This window comes from Nymphalis io, chromosome 10, assembly GCF_905147045.1.
Source record: "Nymphalis io chromosome 10, ilAglIoxx1.1, whole genome shotgun sequence".
Classification (NCBI taxonomy): domain Eukaryota; kingdom Metazoa; phylum Arthropoda; class Insecta; order Lepidoptera; family Nymphalidae; genus Nymphalis; species Nymphalis io.
Genome location: NC_065897.1, coordinates 6,502,877 through 6,529,750, shown reverse-complemented (window position 1 = coordinate 6,529,750; position 26,874 = coordinate 6,502,877). Strand labels below are relative to the sequence as shown.

At 31.8% G+C, this 26,874-nt stretch overlaps 1 protein-coding gene across 3 annotated transcripts; it reads right to left on the bottom strand.

Annotated features, from left to right (window-relative positions):
- Window positions 1-3,411: 3,411 nt before the first annotated feature.
- Window positions 3,412-26,786, bottom strand: LOC126771044 (protein decapentaplegic). Of its 3 annotated transcripts, XM_050490717.1 has the most exons (3): window positions 26,380-26,643; window positions 26,185-26,255; window positions 3,412-4,695 (listed from the first exon to the last, which is right to left on the bottom strand). In XM_050490717.1, exon 3 carries the CDS (start codon window positions 4,676-4,678, stop codon window positions 3,569-3,571), a length of 1,110 nt encoding a protein of 369 aa, XP_050346674.1. In that variant the 5' UTR covers window positions 4,679-4,695; window positions 26,185-26,255; window positions 26,380-26,643; the 3' UTR covers window positions 3,412-3,568. The 3 variants fall into 3 exon arrangements, 2 of the variants coding, with proteins under 2 accessions (XP_050346674.1, XP_050346673.1); XM_050490716.1 differs by lacking the exons at window positions 26,185-26,255; window positions 26,380-26,643 and adding an exon at window positions 7,482-7,769; XR_007669508.1 differs by lacking the exon at window positions 3,412-4,695 and adding an exon at window positions 25,921-26,112 and having other exon boundaries at window positions 26,185-26,786.
- Between the last annotated feature and the right edge of the window lie 88 nt (window positions 26,787-26,874).

The window sequence follows — 26,874 nt, the reverse complement described above, 5'->3', positions numbered from 1 at the left end:
CTAACTACAAATCTCAACTTATAGACATTGGTTACAATATAAGCACGTTATGTCATCCGAAGACTTTACTATTAATTACTTTTTTGACAACATAGGTAATGGCTTCAAACTTTTTATACGCCTAATTGTCCGGGTCAAACAACTTTTTAGTTTTTATTATTAAAAATAGCAAACCGGAGTCTGGATGTTGGAAGTGTTTTCACCTACGTCTTGCATCTGTGTTTGTGCACAAACTTGTGTAAGTTTTGTGCTGCGCAGCTTGCTAGTCTTTCTTATTTTTGGCAGCCGCACCGAGGTCGGTCTTCTGCCTGATTGGCTGAAATGCCAAATGTCATCATTATAATTTTTATATTTCGTTTTACAATTATGGCCTGGACCTTTAGTTATTATAAATGAAGATGAAGATAATAGAAGAATTGAAGATAAAAATTTAATAGAATTAAATATCTCAAATATCAGCATTGTAACCCACATTTATTATAAATGTACTACGAATAAAAGCTTAAATATAACATTTATTTTGATGTAGATTGTAAATATAAGTTTGTTTGATTGTATGTACTTTACGCAATAATAACAATTTGATTAAAATTAAACATTCACTAATTATTATAATTCTAATTAACTAATTATTATAATTATATGTATATATATATATAAATATATAATTAGAGCCAAAAAGGCATAGGAGATATATGTAAATCTTATAAGAAATAAAAAGTAAAGCTTTCCTACCGCATAAACGGACATAAAACATAAACTATTTAACGAATGTAATTCAAGAGGCTTGTGAGTACTACAATACATGAGTGTAGTTCCTATAATATAGCAAAGGCTTATAATATAAACATGATTATAAACATCAAAGTAGCTCGGCTTAGTTATAATAATATAATGAATGCGAAAAAAATGTAAGGGGTAGCTAGTACTTTGTCATAATAGAAATATGAAAACTAATATTTAGGCTCTAAGGTACAAATAACAAGCAGAGAAATCAAGTTATTATGTAAATATGACGGTTAAATTGGGGTTGAAGCTCAATAAATGAAGTATTAAAAAAATCAGAATATATATAACTAGATTTATTTAATTATCATAGTAGACATAACACAACGCTATTTTAGAATTTTTACCTACTTCACCCCAAACCGGTTATATTAGGGGAGGATATAAGTTAGTATGACCTGGCCTTCTAATAAGAGCTTTATTACGATACAATGAAAAAAACATCATTTGAAAGGTCCAATAATAAAAATACTCAACAATAATATCAGCACCGTTTATACTTAAATTTTAATTTAATATTATATCAGGACTGCTGGACATGGGCCTCTTCTCAGTATGGGAAGAGTTAGTCCATAATTCAGCAAACTGCACACTTCTTTGAGAACTGTCAGACATGCAAAGTTCCTCATGATCTCTTCTTTCCCGATAAAGCAACCGAAATTACTAATTATTATGAATATAACTTAAAAAGGGAGATGGACGTGCCGTTGGGTCCAACTTTTGTGTTGCAATCCAACAATCTCCACTACACTGCTTCCTAATAATATGATCAAAATGGCACTATGGCAGATTTTGCTGAATTTTACAAATTGATTAGGTTTTTTTTATTGTCAAATTTTACATGTACAAAATATAGCTACTAAATCATTATATCAAATTAAGTATAGTTTGTTTTGACTACTTTAACATTTATTTTGGCTACATTTTACGTCTTGAAATTTGTCTGAAAGCTGTTTCTGTGTGTCTTGAATGAAACAACCATTGATAACACTAGGAACAACGTACATTGTCGTTAAAACTTCAAGGCCAGTATATGTTACAAATATTTCTTAAGGCGTGATTTTGATGTTAATTTAATATGCTTGTTATAAAATGTTAGGTTTTTTACTATAGTTAATACTTTGAAATATAAAATTAAAAAAAAAATTTTGACCACAGTTTTTTTGCAAAAATGTTTTTTTGTTTCTTAATCTAAAAATAAAGTAACCTACTAAGGTTCTGTATTTTCTTTATGAAGTTAAATTCTGGCCGAGTAGTGGCCACCGCTGCTAATCTTAGTAAAAAGAGAGATCAGAACCATTGGCTTCACAAGCTCTCTCCTGCCAACTTCAAGGTCTTTTTGAACTGCTTAAGAGAATTTATTGACGTAAAATTGAATAACTATTAATAAGCGCGGGATGATAACCCAGTTCACACCATTAATATAACATTCGACAAATAAAGTGTTGATTTCAAATGTTCAATGGCTTAGCAACCTACAATCGTTTGTCATAAAGGAACCATTTAAACTTAATTTAATTGTTTAGTGATAAAAAATATTTTATTTAAGTTTAGTGATAAAAAAGATATTATCACTAAAGAACATTTTAGAAGATGACAAATCATACAGAATTGCTTAAAATGCGGTTATTTATTTACTTGAGCATCTATTTTATTTAGCATAATTAATAGTACGAGAAATAAGACAGGCAGTACTAATTACATTTTGCCCTTAATTCCCTATAAAGTTCCTAGCACGATTAAGAGGTCATAGAGTGGGTGTAACCACTTGAACGCTTAATTTTAAATATGTGTTCTGTACCAGTTATTGCAATAATATACAATATAATTAATAAATAATTGCGATTAATTAATTATTATTAATATTTTTATTGATTAATTGAAATTCAACGGGAAAATGCTTCTTGAACTCTTGCCACGATTCTACGCGTTTATGATTTACAGTACAGTTTTAACTTTACTATATACTTAATATACAAATAAAAATTAGTTTACTTTACCGTAAATAATTTATATTTAAATATATACAATACCATAAATAAATATAATATTGTATCTTTACATGAATGCAAAAGGAGATATTTGTAAAATTAAACATAAAAAAATGCAGACAGGTTAGATAAATGTTAGCAACCAGATGAACTTTACCAATTAGAATAGCCTGCCAATTAACTGGATTGCACATTACGCCAAATTAGATCATATTAATATGTACTCAAGTTAGCAAAATTGTGGTTAATTTCATACAGCTATAAGTCTACGGCAAGAATATTATAAGAACAATACAGAAAATTAGTGGAGAAATAATATGTCAAATTAAGAAATATATGTTTATTATTTAAGAAAATAATGTAGAGTGTAAAGTGAGTTTTTTATTTAATGTTTTTTTTTTAATTACTTAATTTAACTGAATAATGAATTACTTTTATTGTATGTATATTAGGTAGAACTATGACACAATAAAATACTATGTAAGATTAAACATGCTTTTAATTATACTGGTTTTCTTTATAATTAGTAGTAATTGTAAATGATTAGTAGTAATCGATGAAATACGAAAGTAATTCAATACATGTATTGTTACTACTTCAAAAACAAATGGATGTTAAATAATAATCATTTTTAATATTCAAATCTTTTATTAGATCAGTATCCTTTCAATAAAATAATAATTACACGAGTGTATATACAAATATAATATGTACAATTTTCGAGGCCACTACTATATGTACACTGGGTCCACGATTTATCACTAAGTCTGCCCGAGGCCGTGTCACCTTCATCATCGACAACCACAACCCACTACCATCATGTCCTGATAATTTTTAAGCACCACATTGTTCACTTCGTCCATATATAACATTGATATAGAAGAAAGTTGCGTAGGAACGCAACACGCTTTAGGCACCGCTGCAGGGTTCACTGAATTAACAAGAGTCTGCACGATAGCATGATTTGTACCGTTCAAATGATCCGCCAGCGGAAAGGGACAGTCTCCTTGGCAGTAATACGCGTCGTAACCTTGTGGGGCCACGATCCAGTCACTCCAGCCAACATCAGCGAAATCTACGAATAGTGGTCTTCGCTGGCAAATTTCACGAGCTTCTTTGCGCCGATGATGAGCCCGATGACCTTTTCGCTGTGTAGCTCGTTTATTTCGCGTTAATCGCGTCTCACCGAGTTCTCTTGCGGCTCTCGCTCTTTCGTCTTCAGTATATAGCATAAGTAATGGCTGTACTGCTCGCCATTCTTCGTTCTCTTCCATAGTGCGTCTACGAACCCGCACATGGGGGAACTTTGCATTTATGTTTGTCGAGTCCTCTTCTAAAACACGCACTAATAGTCCATGATTGTGTTTCGGCTCCTTCAGCCATCTTCGGACCGCTCCTAAAGCGTCTGCAGTTACGATGCCTTCAGCGGGCCTAAGAGGTATAGAGTCTAAAAGTCTTAAAATGGGCTCAGTTTGCCCACGCCGCCCGGGTCGAACGACATCATAAATCAACAATCTCTGCTTACCCGTCGTACCGACGGCCCTTTGGAACTTGAGGTCAGCGCCACGTGCGACTTCATCGGATGGCACACCGCTTATATTAAAAAAAAGGCGGAAGCGATGCTCGCCCGGGAAGCGGTCATCGAGATCGGTGGGCGTATGGTAAAAAGACCGCGCCGTGTTGGCCGCTGCGGCAGGAAAGGCATTTCGTTCATCATACAGCAGGCGCATGGCGCGGGGCACAGGCGGAGGTGGCCGATTGCGAGGTGGCGGCCGGCGTGGCAGTCCCAGCAGCGCCAGCAGCTGCTTTTCGGCGGCGGCGCGCGTCGCCTCGTCCAACCTCGCGGCCGCGCAAAGCGCCACCAACGCGCACACCACCGCGCACGCGCACGCCCCACGCATAATTCTCCTCGACCCACCTGCAAAGAAATAAAATGCACTATTAGTGTTATGAAATAAAAATAATAAACGTTAATTAAAGATGTATCGTAATGTAAGGTATTAAAAGTTTTAGAGTCCGTGCACTATCCGATTTACCAGAAATTGTACAAAGATCAACATTGTATATAACCGGTAGTCGGTTTATCTCATTTCTCACTATTCCTAATAAATGCGTCGTCTCATTATAATGTCCGCCAACTATTATTTCTACTGCATATAAAATAATTATATCAAGTAATGCTGTTTACTTTACTGAATTTTTAATTGAATAATTAAGCAACGTTTAGGTTGTGTCAGTACACCTTTATTTTTCTAATACCTAATAAACCTAGTAAAGATTATAAAATAACATAAAATTATGAAACAAACATTGAAAACATATGATTTCGTCAATAGATTTGGAAGAAGGGCCTAATAGAAATTTTAAACATCGAAAAACTGTTGTCTTAAGAGATATGGTAGTAATTGATAAAAATAAAATGATGACAGTCGTGCATTACATCATAGGTACATTAGTATTTCTTCCTTGCCGGCATTACTAGAGCGAGCCATATAAGGCAATTTAACGACACTATGACATAAGTATACCTTATAAGACAAAAACTAAAAATAAAAAGGTAGCACCCATCTAAATAATATTTTAGCTATATTTATAAATTTACAGTTTAATTTTTAATATTATAAAATGGTCAGTTAGCTATGTACATTTTGGAAATATTTAATTTAAGATTTTAATTATTAAAAAAAACTTTTGTATAATAACAAAGACAACTTCATTTAAAGTAGTTTAATAAATATTAAAGCTACGGTGGTTTCCCGCGGTGTTGTGCAAAAGTTGTCCCTTTATTACTAAGAGGCCTCATAAATCACCACACATTCTTACTGAACCTCTGTTTACTGGTTTTATGTAAATTATAAGAGATTGTAAGATGTAACATACTTATTTTGCGAGTTTGATAAATAATATTAAGCTAAGCTTAAGCTTATAATATTACTAAGTAGATTCAATATTTCTTGTCGGAAAATCACATTAAAGACAGCGTGTAACACAATATTTATTTAGTTACTTTATAATTTTTTATACATTCAATTCAATAAATTAAATATACGATAAGGCCTTATTATAAAAAAATCTGGAAGTAGTACCTACATTCAAAGTAGTTAAAAAAAATCTTATTCAAGCTGTTAAGTAGTACAGTATAAGTATATTACTTATTAAAGCAATGTTTAAGTTATGTAAAAGATGCGATCTCAATATAAACGATGATAAATAAGAAGACATTTAACGTATCGTAACCTTTGCTACCTACGCCGTTGTGCATAATTTGTTTATTTACTAACAAGACGCTTGATTATACGTCTGAAATATTATCCGTTTACAAATTCTATGACCTATTTATTTTTCCGAATTATTTAGTACCAATTTTTAAATTTGAAATGATTTGTCTTTGTACTATTTGTGTTACAATGTTAGAACATCATACCTATCTATCCTATCCATACATTGTGTTTAATTATATTTATAATTATCCAACCAAAATTACTTTTTAAAACAAATTATTTACCCATATCATTTTTTGCAAATTTTTTATTTTTATATAGAGTAGATAGGCGGACGAGTCTATTGGCCTACCTGATGGTAAGTGGTCACCAACGCCCATAGACATTGGCATTGTTAGAAATGTTAACCATCGCTTACATCACCAATGCGCCATAAACCTTGGGAACTAAGATGTTATATTCCTTGTGCCTGTAATTACACTGGCTCACTCACCCTTCAAACCGAAACACAACAATACCAAGTACTGCTGTTTTGCGGTAGAATATCTGATGAGTGGGTGGTACCTACCCAGACGAGCTTGCACAAAGCTCTACCACCAGTAAATATTATTATATTACAGCATATTTTTTCTAATAAATGCAATTACTCTATTTCAAGCATTTAATTATGAGTAATTTAAATTCTTTAAAATATAGATACATGTATATTTATAGATATTAGATTGTTATTTTTTGTAAAATAGTATGAGAACAGTTTCTCTGAATCTGTTCACCTTTCAAGTCATACATAGCTCGAGCTCTCTACTCGTAAGCATATTAATAAAAATGTGATATTTGATTCGTCGTCGAAAATATAAATCATATTTTATTATCTAGGAATAGAACAAACTAACCTTACTTATAGAAGATAAGATTTGTAATTATAATAATATTTTGCATATTTAGTGTCTAGAAAGGTTTGAAACAGCGTAAATTTCGGAATCGAAAGAACCTAAAAGCACTAAATTTACATTTAGCATAAAATAAACTAGACTATACAAATGTTTTCCTTTGAATGTTTATAAGTTATATAAAATATTAACAGATTATTACCGAAATTGAGTAATTTAAATATAAAAGCATAATTTAAAAGCCTTAAGCAAAAGACTTCAACGAGACGCAGTTCTGTTACATTCGTGAAGACGATGTAAGATATGATATTTAATACCTGTCCTTTGATATCTTTCTTTGTTTTATAAATGATAAAGTATTTGTAGGTTCTGTTATAATAATAGTAGAAAATACTATCAGGTCAATGTGCCAGTTTAACTAGCAAGTGTAAAATGTTTACAGCATCAAATAATTAGATAGTATCGAATACGTATTTTGTTTTTATAGTGTTTTGATCGCTCTAGCACGGTCGACCGGATCATGGCGTACGTATTTCGAAAATAATGCGGTCAAACCAGCCGCAGGCGCACGACCACTCGGCTCTCTCACTCACCCGAAATTTTAACGCATCCAACGTCGATAGTTACACAAAATCCGCAATCGGTGATATCTCCGCGAGCGAGAAGCGCGTACAGTCAACGCTTCGGGAACAAATGGAACCGCACTCGTTCACGATCGAACCGTTGGCACATAACAACAGAGCGGGCGGGTAACATCACTGGCGCGTGTTGGCGCTCGGGAGCGGCGGCGCGCGCGGCGTGCGTGTGCGGCGGACGGAACGACAAAGTGTGCACGCATTACGTGCTCGCGGCGCCGGACTCGCGGCTGGAATGAGAGGCCGCTCCAGACGCGGCGGCGTCGCTGCGGGCAGGCCGGGCTCGGCCCCGCCCCGCCCGCCGCCCCACCGCCCCTCCGGCCTCCTACCGCACCCGCCGCACCCACTACCACCTCAGCCCTTCCTACCCTTCGACCTCTGCCCTGAACTGCCTAACCTCTCCGAACCTATTTAAACTCGGCTCGTCGTAGTTGTTTCGCTTAACTATAAATTGATGCTGATAAGAGTTTATCGCAAGGCGACTTTTACTTATCAATTTCACATTCATAAACATCAGCTGCAAATACAATGCTTGCACTAAAGCTGCACTATCGTTTCGATTAAATTTAACTTTTTCAATATGTTGTATAGGCTTTTTGACAATAAATATTTTCAAAACCTAATCAAAACTTTTATCTCTTATCTGTTTTATCTGTTATCTTTTTAAAGGATTTTTAAGATAACATTTTAACTTCACTATCATGGTTTATTGAAATAATAAAAAAGGAAACAAAAAAAAGAAGAAAGGAATAAATATATATGTGTGTGTAAAATTATAGAGCTATTAAATCAGTATGTTATATGTATATCGATTAACTACAATTTTACGAAATATATTAAGAAAATCAAAAAAATACAACGTAATTGCAGAAAATCAATAAAAAATAGATATACCTAAATTCATTTTACTAAGTTAAAATGAATTTAGGAATATCTATAAAAATTAGGAATATCTGTAAAATTTTACTAAGTTAATGAAACTTAAATCTTAATAAAGAAATAATAAATATCGTTAAAATATTTTAATAAAACTGAATAACGACGAATATTTATTTAGGAGTTGATTTTTCGCTAAAATTTCGACAAATAATTAAAATATCAGAAATAAATATTTTTCAAAAAAAATATATTCTTACCTATTTAATGTAAGGTAACACGTCTTACAATTTTCTGAGCACGATTATTATCATATCACGTATTCGTCACAATATTCAGGCACCGAGCTTTCAAAGCGTTTCTTTTGACGCGTATTTATGTCACATAAGGCGCGTCTCAGAATAACTGAGCTGAGTTTAAGTAAATAGTCGTAATTATAAGTGGGCTAGACTATGCGGCCCCGACTCATCTCCGAGAGTGGGGGAAGGGTGTTGACGAGACTGTGCGCCATTTCTTGACACTTGATTTTCCGAGAACGCCGCCCCTCCGTTATGGTAGATAACACTAATAAACCCACCGTCAAAAATGTCCTTAATAACGTAAAACATATAAATAAGGTGACTTCTGACTCTAGGCCATAAATGTCCTTTAATAAAAACAATTATGTACCTAATACATAAAACTGACTTTAGTTAAGGTTTTTACTCGGATTTTCATATTAATGTTCATAAGCGCTATTATTTTATCATATATTTGTAGGTGTCCTTTTATAAAATTTAAATTAAATACATAAAAGTAATATTCTAACTAATGTGTTTCGTTGTTGTTAAAAAATTACTTTTAATTTAGTTCGATTACCAATAAAACAAAATAAAATTAATTAATTATGCGGTAAGAAAAAAGGACTTAAAGAAAATATTTAGGTAGGCTTGGAAGAAGGTTATTTTATAATATTTTATCTAACAGCAAATTAGGCACAAACTATTGTTAATTGGAAAAAGTATTGTTTGAAACCGTAACTCCGTTACCGTTAACTCCTTTGAACTATTATGGAAGCACCATATAACAGTTTATTTACGAAACGATTAGTCACTAGCTAATGCATATCTTACAAGATAAAATGAAAACAAAAGTTATTTTAACACAAAAATCAAAAAGTATTTCCTTTTAATATAATACCTTTGTTGTAAACTTTTTCACGTTCAGCAAATGATTGAATGTAATTGTTTTTAATCTCATTTCCTGTTCACTTACCACCTGTTTAAGTCTAAGATAAAACAATTTAGATAATGGAATAAAAGTAAATATTGCAAAGAAAAATTGTTTCTTATGAACGCTGTGCGCGTTTCAACGATGAATGTGCTCGTTAACAATGATAGGATTCGAGCAGGTGAGACGTTTTATTTTGATTACAGTTCACGCACGTGCCGTCGCAGATGGTATAAGTAGTGTAAACTGAGACTTTCATGAAATATCTGATCATAATGTATCTTTTACAAACATATGCAATGTTTTGCTTGTATAATCATGATTAATTATTCAATTTGTACACACTAAAAAACAAAAAAGTTTAAGCGGTATTTAATTTACCTTCATAATTCATGAACATTTTAAAATTTTTATAAATAAGTAGTTATTTTATAATATGTATACACAAAGATTTTTTTAAGAATAATTAAATTAAATTTTAGACTAATCATAGTTAAAAATAAAGAATTACTAGCTCTACTATCTTTTTTCGTCATATTATTTTAATTTGAAGTATTAATAACTTTTAATATTTTATATATAATGTATATAACTATATAAGTAATTAAATAAGGTAAAAGCAAATATGACCTCCATAAGGAATGTTAAAAAAAAACCCTTGTAACTGATGTTGTAGAGTTTTTCAAAACGCACAGCTTGCAGCTCACATATTGAGTTTAATTTTATAGTGATACTATGAATATGATCACGCGTGACAAGTTACATAATTTCTCCGGTGTTTCCGCGGAATTTTTATACAAGAATTTATTGTTTTCAAATGTCTTTCGTTTTTTAATCACTCAAAAATTATAGCTTTTCTGTGTTATTTAAATTTTTTATGCAAATATTAATATATTTTTATTTTTACGAACAACCTTATTTAAAAAATAATCGACAAGAATTATAATTATACAATATTTTTATGAATAATTTTGCAGATATGAAAATAAAATTGTTCTTGGTGTGATACTCTCTGTTTTTGCAGTTTTTGAATTATAATAAAAATTAGAAAAAAACATAATCTGATCTTCGTTATAATGTCGTGCTTCAGATGTCATTATCATATATTTTTTTTAATTGAATTCATTCTTATATTTCATTATTTCAAAAGATATACCTATGTGACATAATTATTCTTATATATTTTTTTTTGTGACCTGAGTCACGAGAATAGTTTAAATATTAATTGTTATAAAAGTTAGATTTATATACACTATTATTATATTGACTGACTGCCTCATTGGCTTCATGGCTAGCTATAAGGCTGCAGATTCCGAGACCCTGGGTCTAAACCACGGGTCGTGCCATTGCGTGAATAAACCACACAATAACGCACCTTGGGAAGCCATCTTTTAATAGCGATAAGTTTGGCTTAGTAAAAAAATAAATTGTATTCATTGAGCTAAACAAAAGTTATTCATAAGCATTCAAATAACACGCAAAGATTTCCTTAAACGGGTATACAATTAACTATTACCATGAATATAGTATGTAAATAAAATATATTACAAACGAATACAGAGCATAAGCTAACAAGCATAACCCTATTTAATATGACTGATCATATTGATCCGACTTCAACTTGGACGAAACAACATTGGAAGAATCTAAATCTATGAAACTGTCCATTTTTTAACGTTGTTTGGTTCTTTTCAATAATCATCATTTTACAGACTATCATTTATAGGTAGCTAAAGTTTCAACCAATTCAACTGAATAATTATTTTATAGCATTTTATCGAATAAATCAATCATTTTTTGAATTGACATCACTTTTTTATTTATAAAACGATTGAAATAAAACAAATACTAAATTTTAAATGAAATTTGCCACAAGACATTATCGACCGCACCCAAATTAAACGCTTTCTAAGATTAGCGCGCACAAACGCACAGACAAACAGACAAATAGACAAAAAATCTAACAATCATTGTTTTAGGTTCTATTGCGTTGATAAAGGCCTCCGATAATAGTTTTACTCATATATCTTTCAAGTACAGACAACGAGATTACATTTTTAATATATGTATACTATAATATACTAGATACCTACGTGATAGTAGCCATATTTTACACGTATTCTATAAAAATTTCAACTAGCCTACTCTAAAGGTCTGTGACTAAGAGACAGACAACACACACGGTTTAGTAATAGGGTTTCACATCACAAGCGTAAATAACGTGAAATACTCAAACGAAACCATAATTATATATTTTTTATCTTAAGTTTTTCTGAACTAATTATTTTGAAATTCTTATAAATGTCTTCCATCATCAAACATCCTGTAAATGTCCTCTTGAGGAGAAGGTGTTTTGGAGCTTTTTCTACGACGCTGCTCTAATATTTCACGGTGGGTAATTAAAATCATATATAATATATAATTGTCATAGTATGATAGATAATTGTTTTTGAATTCTAGTAAACACAATAAAGATAGAATATGAGTGGCGCCAATGCTTAAATAAAACCATGCTAAGTTGTCATAAAACAGCTTCCATTAAATTAAAATTACCGAGATGGCTTATCATTCTTAGCAAGCTACCGGAGCCGTTACGCGCAAATAAAGAACTGTTGTTCTTGTTTTTTTTCTTTTTTTTTTGGCGCGTGTCTCTCGCGATCCGTTATATGCTGCCAGCGAAAGTTAGAAGTCGCTCGGAATTTTATACCAGTTTTTGTTGAGGTTATAGAATTTTAGTTACTTATTATATCTCTGAATATCTGCTGCGTCATTGTCGTAGATCATTACTAACACCTCTTAATAGAATTATATTATTTTATTTCTAATTGCATTAATAAAAGTTTAGTGAAAGGAGTATTTAGTTTTTTAAAACAAACTGAGAAATTTAGAAAAAAATCTCAATAATATTGTATATAAATAAAAGTGATATTTCGAGGATATAAGTAAGCTTATAATTTATTGTTTTCAGATCAATAAGTATCATATTACTTATTGTATCTTTAAATAACCAGTTTTAAAATGCTTAATGTTTAACCTTTATAACCTGAATTTGTTAAAAATTACCGCCTAATTTATTAATTATAATATATTTTATATTAACTATATATTTAATAGACTAAACTAGAATCTTTTAAATAGGCTAGCGAGGTTACAGTGAAAATTGTCCGTAGAAGTTTGTTTTTTTTTTTGCTATTAATTTTTATTTAGTGAATACATGTCATTTATAAGTTTTGGTGCATTTTATTTGATTATAAAATTCAATATCTTATGAAAGTTATATATATACATATATTTAGTTTTGTCTGTCCATAAGCGCTTCTTTCTAAGATCAGAACAAAATCGTCTATTAGGGAATTACAAGTTCTTCTTTATGTTATTACGCTGGTTGATTATCTGATAAAAATAAATGATATTTACATTACGGTCATTTTAAATAAATGCATACTAAAAAATACAGCTTAATCGTTTATTTTAAGTAATTCGATATAGTACATACATATTATATTTATGTATACGATGTCGATGAAGTACGCTTTTTCAACTGTTAAAGAGACCTTGTTGTTGTTACACACAACTTATCACGACTAAGCCATTGGAATTTGTCAGGATCTACCGGAGAATAAATGTAACATGGAGTCACCGTCACTTTAAACGACGAGCCGGTTGGCGTGGTTGGTGGATGCTTGCCTTTCCCACCCAGGACAGATATTAGTGCGCATTAACGTGTCTGTTTGTCCTGAGTCTTGGTTTATTTATCTGTATAAGTATGTATTTACAAAATAAAAATAGTATATCAGTTGTCTGGTTTCCATAGTACATGCTCTGTACAAGTTTAATTTGGGATCAGATGGCCGTGTGTAAAAAACGAACCAAGATATTATTATTATTAGTAAAATTAACTTTTTTCTTGTTTAAGGTTTAAGGGTTGTTCTACTAAGCGTTTACATATCTTTCATTCTTTGTCACTTGATCGTCATAAATTTCGATCACTCATTTAATAACACAGCTAGCTAAAATATTGTTAGAACTTTTTACTAAATAGTATTTTTTAATTTGGGATAATAATTAATACATACCGTATTTTCATAATTTTTTAAAGAGTTTTTATTTATTCAAGGTAAAAACCTGCATAGGAAGGATTGGGATTCCAATTACCATATTAGCCATATGGTCTAATAATTTAATACATAGGTATAGCTTAAAATAGTCCACATATTTTACGTAAAAGCAGGACAACGGGCCTGTCCCATCTCCATTAGATATAGGGATCATATTCTATTGTGTCAATGTTTCGACGTCAACTACTTATCAATACCATTCAGTTACAACAGCTACCGAGATATACAATTACTAAGCTTACTACAAAACAAAGCAAAATTGACACTTTTTAATTAATTATTTTCTCAAAATAATTAATAAAAAACTTTTTAAGAATTATTATTATTTAAGTAATCTACATGAAAAAAGATATACCTATTGGATATTTTTACGTCTATTTGTTTTTTTTTTATAAAATAGGAAGACAGACGAGCATATGGGCCAACTGATGTAAGTGGTCACCAACGCCCATTAAACATCAGCATTGTAAGAAATGTTACCCATCGCTTACATCACCAATGCGCCACCAACCTTGGGAACTAAGATGTTATGTCCCTTGTACCTGCAATTTCACTGGCTCACTCACCCTTCAAACCGGAACACAACAATACCAAGTATTGCTGTTTTGCGGTAGAATATCTGATGAATGGGTTTACCACCACTATTTATGTACTTAAACCCGCCTGGGCATGTACCACCCACTTATCAAGTTTAATATATTTTTTAATTGATACTATTATATGATATTATACAAACATTCTACTGTTAAACAGGAATAGTTAGTATTGTTGTGTTCCGGTTTGAAGGGTGAGTGAGACAGTGTAACTACAGGCACGAGGATCACAACACCATAGCACTCAAGGTTGGTGGCGAATCGCTGAGGTATGGTTAATATTTCTTACATCGCCAATGTCAATGGGATGTCAAAACCATTTACCATCAGGTAGCCCGTTTACCAGTCTGCCTACCTATTTGAAATAATATTAAGTAAGTACTATTTTATATACTTAGTTACTTTCATTATATTAGGAACACTTTTACAGAATATAAATTATAAACGCCTTGCTATTAAAAGTTGTTAAGAGGGTTGATAATTTAAAAAATGCTGTTATCTTCTTTCGAATGTCAAACCAATAAAGGCAAAAAAGAGAAATTAGTGCGCATATTTAATAAAGCAATATTTTTCAAACAAAATAATATAATAATTTATTTTATGTACAGACATTTTTTATAAATACAAAATTAAAATAAAAAGAACAAAATACACATTACAAATTTAAAGTAGAAACACACCGTCTAAAAGATTGTCCTGTGGCATTGTACCCATGACGTTGGCACTATTGCCTCTGTGCACCGCTAGACTCAGCCTTTGGGCTAAATAAGCGCCAGCTCTTGGGTCACCAGAAGTGTGGACCATATTCTTAGAAATATCTTTTATGATTCTTATTGTATCGGACGACCATGGACCCAATGTTTCAAAACTCAGCCCCGCAAATTCATATTCGTTGGATAAAAGTGAATATTTGCGGCGTTAATATTTTTCTATTAATATAACTAATAAATATTTTTTTTTTTTTAGTAAAGGAAATAATAATTAGAAAAATTAAAAAGACCGTCGTCGTTACCGTATTGTATTTTAATACTTAATTAATAATAATAATAATGTCCTCCAGACCGATCTCGGCCACGGCGGCCAATTTCAAGAGATCTCTCTTGAAATTGGCCGCCGTGGCCGACTACGAGCCAACTACGCAGGAAATATTATAGAGCACAAGTGTGTGCGCAAACACAGGTGCACTCTCTATTCCTTAACTCTCATAATCCGATTGGACGGCAATTCGACACGACCGGAAAGAGTTCAGGCGCGGCTTTACGTGCTTTCCGAGGCACGGGAGTGTTCACACTTCCAACCTCCAGACTCCGGGCTGCTACTGAGAATTTTTCTGACAGAAAATCCCAATAAATTTTTATTGGCCCAACCTGGGAACTGAACCCAGGACCTCCGGGTCTGCGGCCTTATATCAAGCCACTAGACCAACGAGGCAGTCAGTTTTAATATTGCACACTTCAACCGCGAAAGCTACTAATACTCAAGTAATTATCAAATAAACATACAGTTATGTATCCAGTTGGCAAGTAATGATATTGATTTTAGTAGTTGTAAGTTTAATCTCATACATATTGAGGAGCTACCGTACTTGGTGGCACACAACGTCAGTTATCCAATCGCTAAACACCAGAATTTGTATATATTGTAATACACAATGAGAAAGCCAGTGTAGTTACAGATAGGAACCTCAGATATAAGATTACATCGTTAACAACACGATATCGGTGATCGGTCTGAGAAAAGGCTTACAGATTGTTCCGTTTCTATGTCTGTGGTCACAGGTGACTTACAAGTTAAACACTACTATCATATGGATCCTCTTGTGCGTGTTTTTCGTTCTTAGCATTCAAAGTACGGTGGCATTGAGAATTCAAGGGAGACTAGCGAGGGTATATTATAGCACACAAGTGTGTGAATAAACACAAGTGCACTCTCTGTTCCCTCACTCTCATAATTCGATGGGGCGACATATCCAACAAGACCAGAAAGATTCAGGCGCAAGAACATGGGAGCGCACACACTTGAACTTCCCGACTCCAGACTCCTAAAATATTAATATAATATAGCTACTTAAATACAAAATTCTAAATCTAGATTGCTCATGTCAAAAAATATACATAAATTATTATTTAAAAAAATTAAAGTGTGTATGTATAATAAAAATGATGAATTTTTAATTTAATTATATCCAAAAAGAATAGATTTAAACAACAATATCATCAAAAATATATAATGTATTTTTGGCAACATCGTGTCACTATAGAAAGTGTGAAGTTAATCAGTGAAACAGAGTCTTGAAGCGGCGGTAAAGCACAACACACAGCTTTCGCGATTGAAGTGTGCAATATTAAACCATAAACATTTTGGAAAAGAACAAAAACCGCGTACTGTGTTTTGTGCAGCTCAAATTCAATTAATTATTACTAATCATTATTGGTTTTGGCAACTAATAATCTGTTTTATAAACAATTAGTATAAGGACAAAACGAGTTTCGCTCGTGCGTCTGTTAATAACGATAAAACCATCTTGAATACATTTAAATGCGACTTTCAAGAAGGTAACTAGTTTCTATAAGAACGAAACGTATACCGAGAAAATTATGAGAATATATAAAAGAAACATTGTACCTAATTATTATTCCTAACCAAATTGCACAAAAATGAGTCGATTTTCCACAACGAGCTATGGTCGCGGTGCCATGCCGTCTGCCACCCACGGCCACTCGCGTCCTGCGTTACTCACCAATTCTCTCCTCATGTACGTAATTAGCCCATTAGCACGCACGCACCACTCAAATGCTCAATTAGATCAACGACCGTCGGGAATAGTTGACAGGATTATGTTCCCCGGTTTCAATGAAACAAGGGACAAAATATATCTAACATTTGACAAATCTTTTTCTATTTCTTAGCGTATTAAAAACAGTTAAATAAATGTATTCCTTTGGTTTATCATTCGCTTGGAAACGCCAACAAAAAACAACGATTCCGAAGCTATTTTCTACTCATCCTGTCAGGTGTACCTAATGTACAGCTATTTTATACCAGTAATAGTTTGCCCGTCTTTCCCAGCCCACTTATGTCTGTCTTCGTCAGAGACGTAACGGAGAGGAAATCTGGGTCTTAGAAATTTTATTTTAACCTACTTCTAAATTCGTATGTTTATAAAGATACCATGTTGCTGAATATAATTATTGTAATATCAATCTATTACGTTTTTACCCACTTTATTATTGAAATAAGTTATATTAAAAATAAATTTGTATTTTTTATTTTATTAAATAATTTAAACGTTTCATTTGATTTTGTTTACTTTTGTATACCCTTCATACGAGGACGAAGCCGTAGACGGAAACTAGGTAAAGATATAAAACAAAGTTTATACACGTGAGCATTTTTTATAATCTTTATTACTTTAGAACAACATGGATTCATATTTCAACCAATTAGGATTTGATTTCACTTCCTTGTAACGAAGTGCAGTGTGAAAGCAGATTGTCTTATGCAATTAAAAATAGAGTCTACTTATGTTTGATAGCCATTAAAATGCATATGCAGGTTCCGATTGCATTGGTAGAAGCCTACAAATGCTGTGATCACTATCATAATGCGACACTGTCAGCTCAGCGTGTCAAATTGAAGGTCGTCAATGCATTCCAAAAGATCTGTACCGAGATACATGCTAATTTGCCTTAACATTATATTTGCATCGTAAAATACTATCTTTGTCTGAATTACTCTTGAGCATGCCATTTTGTTTACATAAACAAAGTAACTAGTCATTCTTATGGAATTGTTTGCTAGTAATGTATAATGCATAAATGAAGAAGTTCTACATTTATACACAGACGACTGAACTCTTTTTTTTATTAAATGTCAATCTAAAAATACTGCTGAAATACCAGTACCACTACCCTCTTATTTTACGGAATATTATAGACTAATTTTTTATTAACACATATTAATTATTTAAAAATATATTAAAATATAAAATGTATATTGTATATATATATATATATATAAATTGGTTTTAAATAATATACTTTTAAAAATGAAAAAAACATCGTATAAATTATTATCATTAGGTCTAAACTGTTTTTTAATTTCGCCCTTGGACACCTTTTATTTGTTATTTTAATATGGTAATGTTTGTAATTGCGATAATTACAACCTTCCTACGCAACTGCCTCGGTTAAAGAATTCCTGCCAACTCGACATTGCTTAATTAGTGTAATGACTTGTTAGTTCACACGTTCTATTTGTAAAAGGGTCGGTGAAGGAGTCTAGCAATTGTCTACGTAATAAAAATTATGTAGGCTGCAATGCAATTTTAATATTAAAATTACTAAGAAAGACTATCATTATATAAATTAATGGGTTTCTCGTGTTTTTAGAATAATTGCTTTGTTTTTTTTAAAACAATCACTTTCAATTGAAATTATTTTTGGTAAACATAAATAATGAATATCCCGAATATAAAAATATGTCGGGACACTGAGCAGCATATTTCGTGTTACAAAATGTGATGAGCTGACATGACCCAATGGCTAAAATACATGAATCTTAACCGTGGGTTGCGTTATAAAAATTTGGCTACTCCGTTTTCATGTGTTTAATTTGTAGTTCTCATATCATTATTCATCATCATTCATCTCAAGTTTGGATTTAAAAATAAGGAATATATAATGGTGAAAACTATTTCAATAAAAAAATAAAGAAATCAGTATATGTCGGATGAAATGTATAATATAAATAATGTACATGTAGGTATTCTTCAACTAACCCGCATATTCTTTAGCGAATTTGAGGCATTTGTTCAGTATTGAGACATTTTATTTCAACAAATAAAGTTAGAAATTATATATGCCTTATGCTTGAGAATGATTATTTTGATAAATTAAATTGTTTTTTTTTTTGTGAAAGTGATATACAGTGTGAATATTCGTATAATAATAGAATTTTCAACACGCGCGTTGTTTGTAAGTGACATTAGATATTACTAAAATTCTAGAAATAATTGCGAGTGACACAAATTGAATAGAGACAATATTCAGGGCCCGTTATTCTGGTAATTAAAAATATTGAATAAAAAATTCATTGGCAACAATTTACGTATATATTCTAGATTATTAAAGTTAAAATTAAAGCTTTATGAGAACTAAGTTTTTCTTGAAATTGAAAGACTTATAACCAAAAATCCTTAAGTTGGAACGGTGGGCGACATATTATAGTGTACAAGTGTGTGCGCAAACACAGGTGCACTCTCTATTTCCTAACTCTCATAACCTGATAGGATGGCAGTCCGACACGACTGGAAAGAGTTTAGGCGCAGGACCAACGGCTTTATGTGCTTTCCGAGGCATTGGAATCTACACACTTCCAACTTCCAGTCTTTGGGCTGCTACTGACTACTAATTGAATTCCCAGATTGGGCAAAAAAATTTAGAAGCCAGGTCTTCCACGTCTGCGTGCTTACGTCTAGCCACTAGACCAACGAGGCATTCAGTTAAAAAATTATTTGATTGATAGACCGATTGATATAAATATACCGAAATAATATTAAAATAGTCTCAAAGTGTAGTAAAATGATGTTTTCTGTTTTATAAATTTACTTCTAGGTCTTTGCGCTCTTTTTAAAAAAGATGCCTGTTTAAAAGTCGTGTAAGTTTGCTTGTGTATAATTTTTTGGCCTTTTTTTTGCATTTAAAAACAAGAAAATTATTTTTGCACTCCCATTTTAAATAAACTTCGACAATTCGAAATATTTTCTTTTATTTACGCTACCGTAAATAAAGAAGATAGAGCTTTGAAGTGACGAGTTACATTTTCCAGATAATTTAAAAACAGCTCACAATAATATTAAGTTTAGATTTTTAGTTCTCGCTAGTAAAAATATTCTTCATTGGGATCAATGTTTTTAAATTGATTAAGTATATACATATAACCATCAGTGTCAATGAATTCTAGAACCAGCAAGGTTCTTTAAACTCGGGCCTGTGAGCCATTACTGGCGCGCGAACCTCATGGACAACCTCGATATTTGTCGGCATTGTTCAAATTCAACAAACATATAGTAAATATGATTAACTACTCGTTGGGCTAGAGTATAAAGCAGATGAGACCCTGGGTTCAAGTCTTGGTCAGAAAAATATGAAAAGATTTTTCGGTCAAGAAATTCTTAGCAGCATCTACAGCAGTTAGACGTAGGGAGTGATAGACTCAAGTGCCTCGAAAAGCACGTAAATCCGTTAGTCCAGCGCCTGATCTCTCTCACGTAGTGGTCAATTACTGTACCTTCGGACTGTGAAAGTGAGGGGACCGAGAGAGCAATTGTGTTCTCTCTTCTTCTCCTAGGCTAGTATTTGAGATAGGTCGTATTGGTATAATAAGATTTTATCCCTTAAGACCGAATGAAGGACTGTCCCTAATGTAAAAAAACTTTAGGAGCCCGTTAAGTACAATTATTTAATTTAAAATTAATAGTATTTAATAGCTACGATAAACAACAGGGAGACGTTCATAGTTAGTTACCAATATTGCTACTTAACCTTGGAGAACTTGTTATGCTAAACATATTATATCACGAAACAAAAATAAGCTTATTTTATAAACTTATTTATATTTACAAAGAGTTACGAACGAAAGAAAAAATTTAATGCATTTCAAATTTTATCACGAGCAGAAGACAGACATAGGTATACTGTACAGTACATAATAGAATGTATAAAAAAACTGCAAAAATATTATGCTCGTATTTGCTTTAACATTTTCGAAATGTGTGAGAGAATGTTTTATGCAAAACGTGCAATAGGTATGTCGTTTTGATTAGGTAAAGCACTAAACTAACTGAAAATAAATTATTGTCCCATTTAGCAACAGTTGTTTATTTTACAGACATGACTCTCATGACCAAAAAACCAAAGTGTAATTAAAACTTACTTAAACAAAATATACTTTATTCAAGCATTTTTAAATCGTCATTTTTCAGGATTATATTTATATAGCCGTTTCGTAAATATATCCTACCAAAAAATGAAGAGGCAAGGCCTGTATATCAACAAATACTAACTCCACGCTTTTTTATCGCGTTGAGTAATATGTATGTAATATATTGTGTTGACCGCTATTCTCTATAGATTTGATTTTATTCATTTCCATTGCAGTATTTTTATTTATAAAATCTAGTTTTTGTCGGCTTGCCGTCTTGTAGTCTTGTCGGGCCAAAGTTAATTAAATTAGTGGTTTTATTTTTATGTATAATTAAATATTTTGATATCTTTAAAAACTATACATGAAAACAAAAATATATTAGTGTTTAATTTATTATTTACTTTACTTTACTTTATACTTTATTGTACACCACACCACAAAGAGAAAAATACAAAACATGTATACTGCCTAAATAAATATACAATTATGGCGACCTTATCGCTACATAGCGATCTCCTCCAGGCAACCAACGGTGTAAGTAATTACAGATAGGATATGAGGTAGGTGGTGGTATGTATAAAATAATATTAATATTTAATTAAAAGAAAACCAATAAACAAATGTAAATATAAAATACACATATTATATATCCATAAATAAATTATATCATCAGTACATACAAAATTACAAGTATATGATATAAATACATACTACATACAGCAACAACGAATAAAACGATAAGTCCTCAAACATAAAAAAAAGAAAAACAAATAAATAATGCAAAAAATACTGAAATAAAAGAAATTTACTTATTTGCTTTAATTAATTAATGTATTATCTAAAAAATACCGGAAGTGTCTACTCTTTTGAACATCACAGCTACCGCAAAAATAGTCTAGCAACGTAGCGTAGCCTTTTATCTCTTTAATTATTTGTAAAACGCTGCTCGAGACCTTATCGGTTATTTAAATGATGTGACCGTATCGTCATTTGAGTCTATAAGACCGGTCCGCACAGCAGCAGAAATTAGAAACATGTAGCTTATTATGGCTCTTTTAACCCGCTTAACACTCAGAAATTCATGATAGGAGTTCAGACAAAAATCAAATTGAAATATCGTCTCATATCGACTCTATATTTATAAATAGACTGTACTAGGAGATCATTTTGATTAAAATTACAGTGAACAATCTGATACTTATAAAGACACTTTTAAGATATTTAAACTTGATTTGGTTAATTTAAATTACAATCCCATCAAATTAGCATTTTATAATATGTCAAGTTGGTTATAATAAAATATTATAATTATCGTCGTTCTAATTTTGTCTTTATTTACATTTATATATAAAAAAAATATTAAAACTTTACAATTAATTTAAGAACATTACCATCACTAATGCGTGAATAAAACGTTGCTGAGGGCGGCACGAGTAAAGCCAGCTTACCGTAAATATAGCCAGCCTTTTAATTTCTTGCTTCGATGATCACCAATCCTAACACTACATTTTTACTTTACCTAAGGTATTTTTAAACGAAGATCTGACTAAACTTCCTATTTGTTTAATAACGTTATAAATATTCTTATCTTATTTATAAAAGTTGTTAACGCAATCGAGACAATTATTTTTTAAATGGAGCATTAAATACAAAAAATAATTTATATTATATTATAATGTACCTACAGATATCTCAATATGAATTGTTGTTTGCTTGTGCAAGTTTGAATCGGGCCAAATAATAAATGTGGTCTACAGCACCATATTATAATATTAAATGAGCAACAAGAACTACACTGAGAAGGTACCTGCTGCTCCATAACCAAAGTGGTAACATAAAATGAATAAAAGAAACCTCGACTTCAAAGTAAAATAACTTTTGAATAATACCGGTACTTTAACCGATACAACTTCATACGTAAAGAATATAAATTAAAAAGATTTTTTGTACATAATTAATTTTATTACTGAAACCTTAATCTAATAGTACGAGATACAATATCAGAAATATATATACCCTCATCTTTTATTTGATAGTGACAAAGCTTATATGTATCCAACATATTACAACACAGTATTTACATTGATAAATCCCAAATGTGTTGCTTAGCTTAATCACGGGCCAACACTGGTAATTAACATTAACTTTAATTAATTTTGATCAACTTCCTCGATTTGTTATTGATGAAAATCGAACATTAGTCGAGAGTATTTTATACAAGGAATTAGAAAAATATAAATTAGATACTTTCTCTTTAGAACAATTATGAATTTACAAGGTACAAACAGGTAATATATAAGTTATTTAATTGATTTTTTCCATGAAATGAAAAGTTTTTATTTCCTATTCAACATTACAACAACAGTATTAGGTTGTTTTGTCAAAAGTGTATCACATATAGGTACTCACGCTTCGCACTCACTCTCCCTGCTCGATTTTAAACATTAAATTTAAAATCTAGACACATAGTTTGTTGACATATAGGTTGTGCCACATTATTGACAAGGCAATATAATACTGTTGAATAAGGAATAAAATAACCTTAAATTTCAATAACGAATCGGGAAGTTGATAAAAAAAAATGAGCTAAAGTTAATAATAATTCAGTGTCGTTATTAAGCTAGGCAACCCATTTGCCATATCAATGAACATATTATCTAACATATAAGCTTTGTCATCATCAAATAACAGAAGAGCGTATGTATATTTCTAATAACGTATCATAAATTATAAATCATTTTCATATAAGTAGGTTGAAAAATGTAAAACTTTAAGAATGTCACAGGTGGATTGAATGATTAATTATTTAACATTATAGATAAATTGTAGCGATTTTGATTCGATTACATAATCTATAAACTTTAAGAACTTGTACTACCTTAACCACCTACTTTTAGCTTTAATTTGACAGGACTAAAGATATCTCGTTCTATCGATGTCGAATGTCAAATATCTATGTCAAAATAATTAGTGTCTTCACATACAATCTGTGTTAAAACTGCACGCTAGCTGCAAATTTGCAGTTTTTAAGTATTTTTAGTGCTGTTGGTATAACTGCTTCTAATGCAGACCGTATGACAGTTAGTTTGGAGATACTGTGAACTCCAAAACTAAAGCACAAAATGAAAAAGTGATTATTGTTTTTCGTATTTTTTTTCGGCCATATTCCATAATCGAATGTTCAAATTTAAATATCGTAGTCGGGCCAGTAAATCATATAGGTAAATAGTAGAAATAAATATATATAATATATAATATATTATAAAGTACATCTTGTATATAGTGTGTGTTTGTATAAGGAATCCTGGGTTTGCGGCCAAATTAGATAGAACGCGATAGAACTTGAAAACTTGTCGTTTGTTTGATTTTATTGTGGCTATACTAATATGATAGTAGTGACTATCGTTTGACTTAATCTGAGACATGTCAATGTTACGGAAACTTCAGACTCCATTTTTTTTCACTTTTTCCCTGTTTTTTTACTCATAACTCTCATTAAGCGCATAATAAATACAAACATTACCAGGAAGAACAACAATTTAGTCATATACTACTTCGTTCGTATTACATTAAACGTTTAATTAATGATACAATAAAGCCGAGATGACCTTTGCATTCTAGTAAGTAATCCTAGAGACCGCAACGGTCAAGACCACAATATGATTTTAAACGACTCTGAAGATATTATGACGATCTGGAACTCGAAAATAACTTTGTTATATTGCTATATCTAAGTAACTAATGTTGATCTTTCTTTTAATTCCATGAACTACTGTTTCAACAAATTATAATGTCCAATATATGTTGTTGTTATTTATCTAAATATCTTTAATGCTCATAAATCTATGAACAAGAAGTAAACTTAACTAGAAAAGTTAAAAAGTGAATAAAGGCGGACTTATTCCAATAAGAGATCTCTCCCAACCAAAACACTAGGTACTAAGAGGAGAATTAAGTGAAAAACATGGTAGGTAAGTAAGTAATTTGTGACACTAATATGAATATAAAATAGATACTACTTCTTCAAGACTTGAATACTCATTAGATAATGAAATTAAACATATTTATAAACAAATATATATATATATTATTAAATTATTGCACTTAAATTTAATGTAGGTATACCATAGTATTCATTGCGTAGGTATGCACTTACATAGGATATATTTAAACTTTTTATTACGTTTATTGTTTTGCCTGCTATGAATTCTTGTATTAACAATACTATAATTGGAATTTAGCTTAAAATATAATAAAATGATCTAATCTATTTCTGAACAAAATAAACGTGATCGCGTTCTTGTGACGTTGTTAGGTTAGCGGAGATATAACAGGTTAGACTAGTTAACTTAAGATAGAGCTAAGAAACGGTTTTAACTTTTAGCACAATACTATTAACGTATTTTGTGTACTTGCAAAGATATTATTTCCAAAAGCATCTGTTGTAAATTCTTATTGGAATAACTCTTTCTAATAATAAATTAACATAAATAATTTATTTTACCATGTTTAATAATAGTATAAATAAAGTGCGCCATAGAATAATAGAAATCGATCAAATAAATTACCTATTTTATATAAAGGAACAATAAAGTTTGTTAAATTTGATGTTACGTTTTTTCAGTGCTGAAGTCTTTTATTAATAAGTTCAAAACATACATTGCTGATATATATACATATACTTATTTTTTTAATTTCGTCCACTGCTTAGAAGATACGAAAGTAGATTTACGTATTTTAATGATGATTTTGTAGTCGCTTATATCATGATGTTTATTGAAAGCATGTTAGATTATATCTTAACTGGGTATTACGCAAGTAGAAACTCATTTAAACGTGAACAGGTTAATGTGGCACAGCAGGTACCTAGCAGAGGAGAATACCGATTAATAAATGATGTGGATAAGATATGATAGGCAATTTAAAATTGTAACGTACGTGGATCATCGCACGTTGTGCAGGAGGTGAGCGCGCTGGGGCGGCGGCAACGGCGCAGGCGCGCCGGCGACCTGCTCGCAGAACACACCAGTTGAGCTACAGGCGCAGATCGAAAGTTCGATGCAAGATCGAGCGCGCATATGTAAATATCGCCACATTTACAAGCGAAAGGGTTCACCAGAGCGGCGTACTAACGCAGCGTTGCGCGGGAACCAGTTCGGTGAGATTCCTTCGATGTCCGATACAAAAATGTCGAATGAACTTCAGGTCCATCACTTGCCGCGAATGTCTGATACGCGACGCGGCCGCCACTCGACTGCCGTCCTCCGCTCGCCGCCACTCTGTTGGTATATTTATCGCTTAATTATTGAACTCGTCTCTAAAACAATTATGAGGCAGGCAGCTCGACATGTGGCTAAAGGCTGGCAGAGGACGTGTGGCGAGCGGCGCTACCGCGTCTGCGCTCTAGCATTGCGTCACAATCTGCACAGCGATCGTATACGCAGCCTTCAGATTATTATTATCATTCGGCTAATCCAATGGTCACCAATTGATCTTTTAAATGTTAACCTCCAACCTTTCTTGATAAAAAGCTACGCCATTTTTACCCGTTTGTATTAAACTGCTTGTATATTAAGAACACTTTTTATAGAATCGACTATTACGTGGTATTAAGAATAATAATTGGTA

Bases quoted from the DNA above. Each gene is read 5' to 3' on its own strand.
- LOC126771044 (XM_050490717.1), bottom strand. From the start codon at position 4,678: ATGCGTGGGGCGTGCGCGTGCGCGGTGGTGTGCGCGTTGGTGGCGCTT.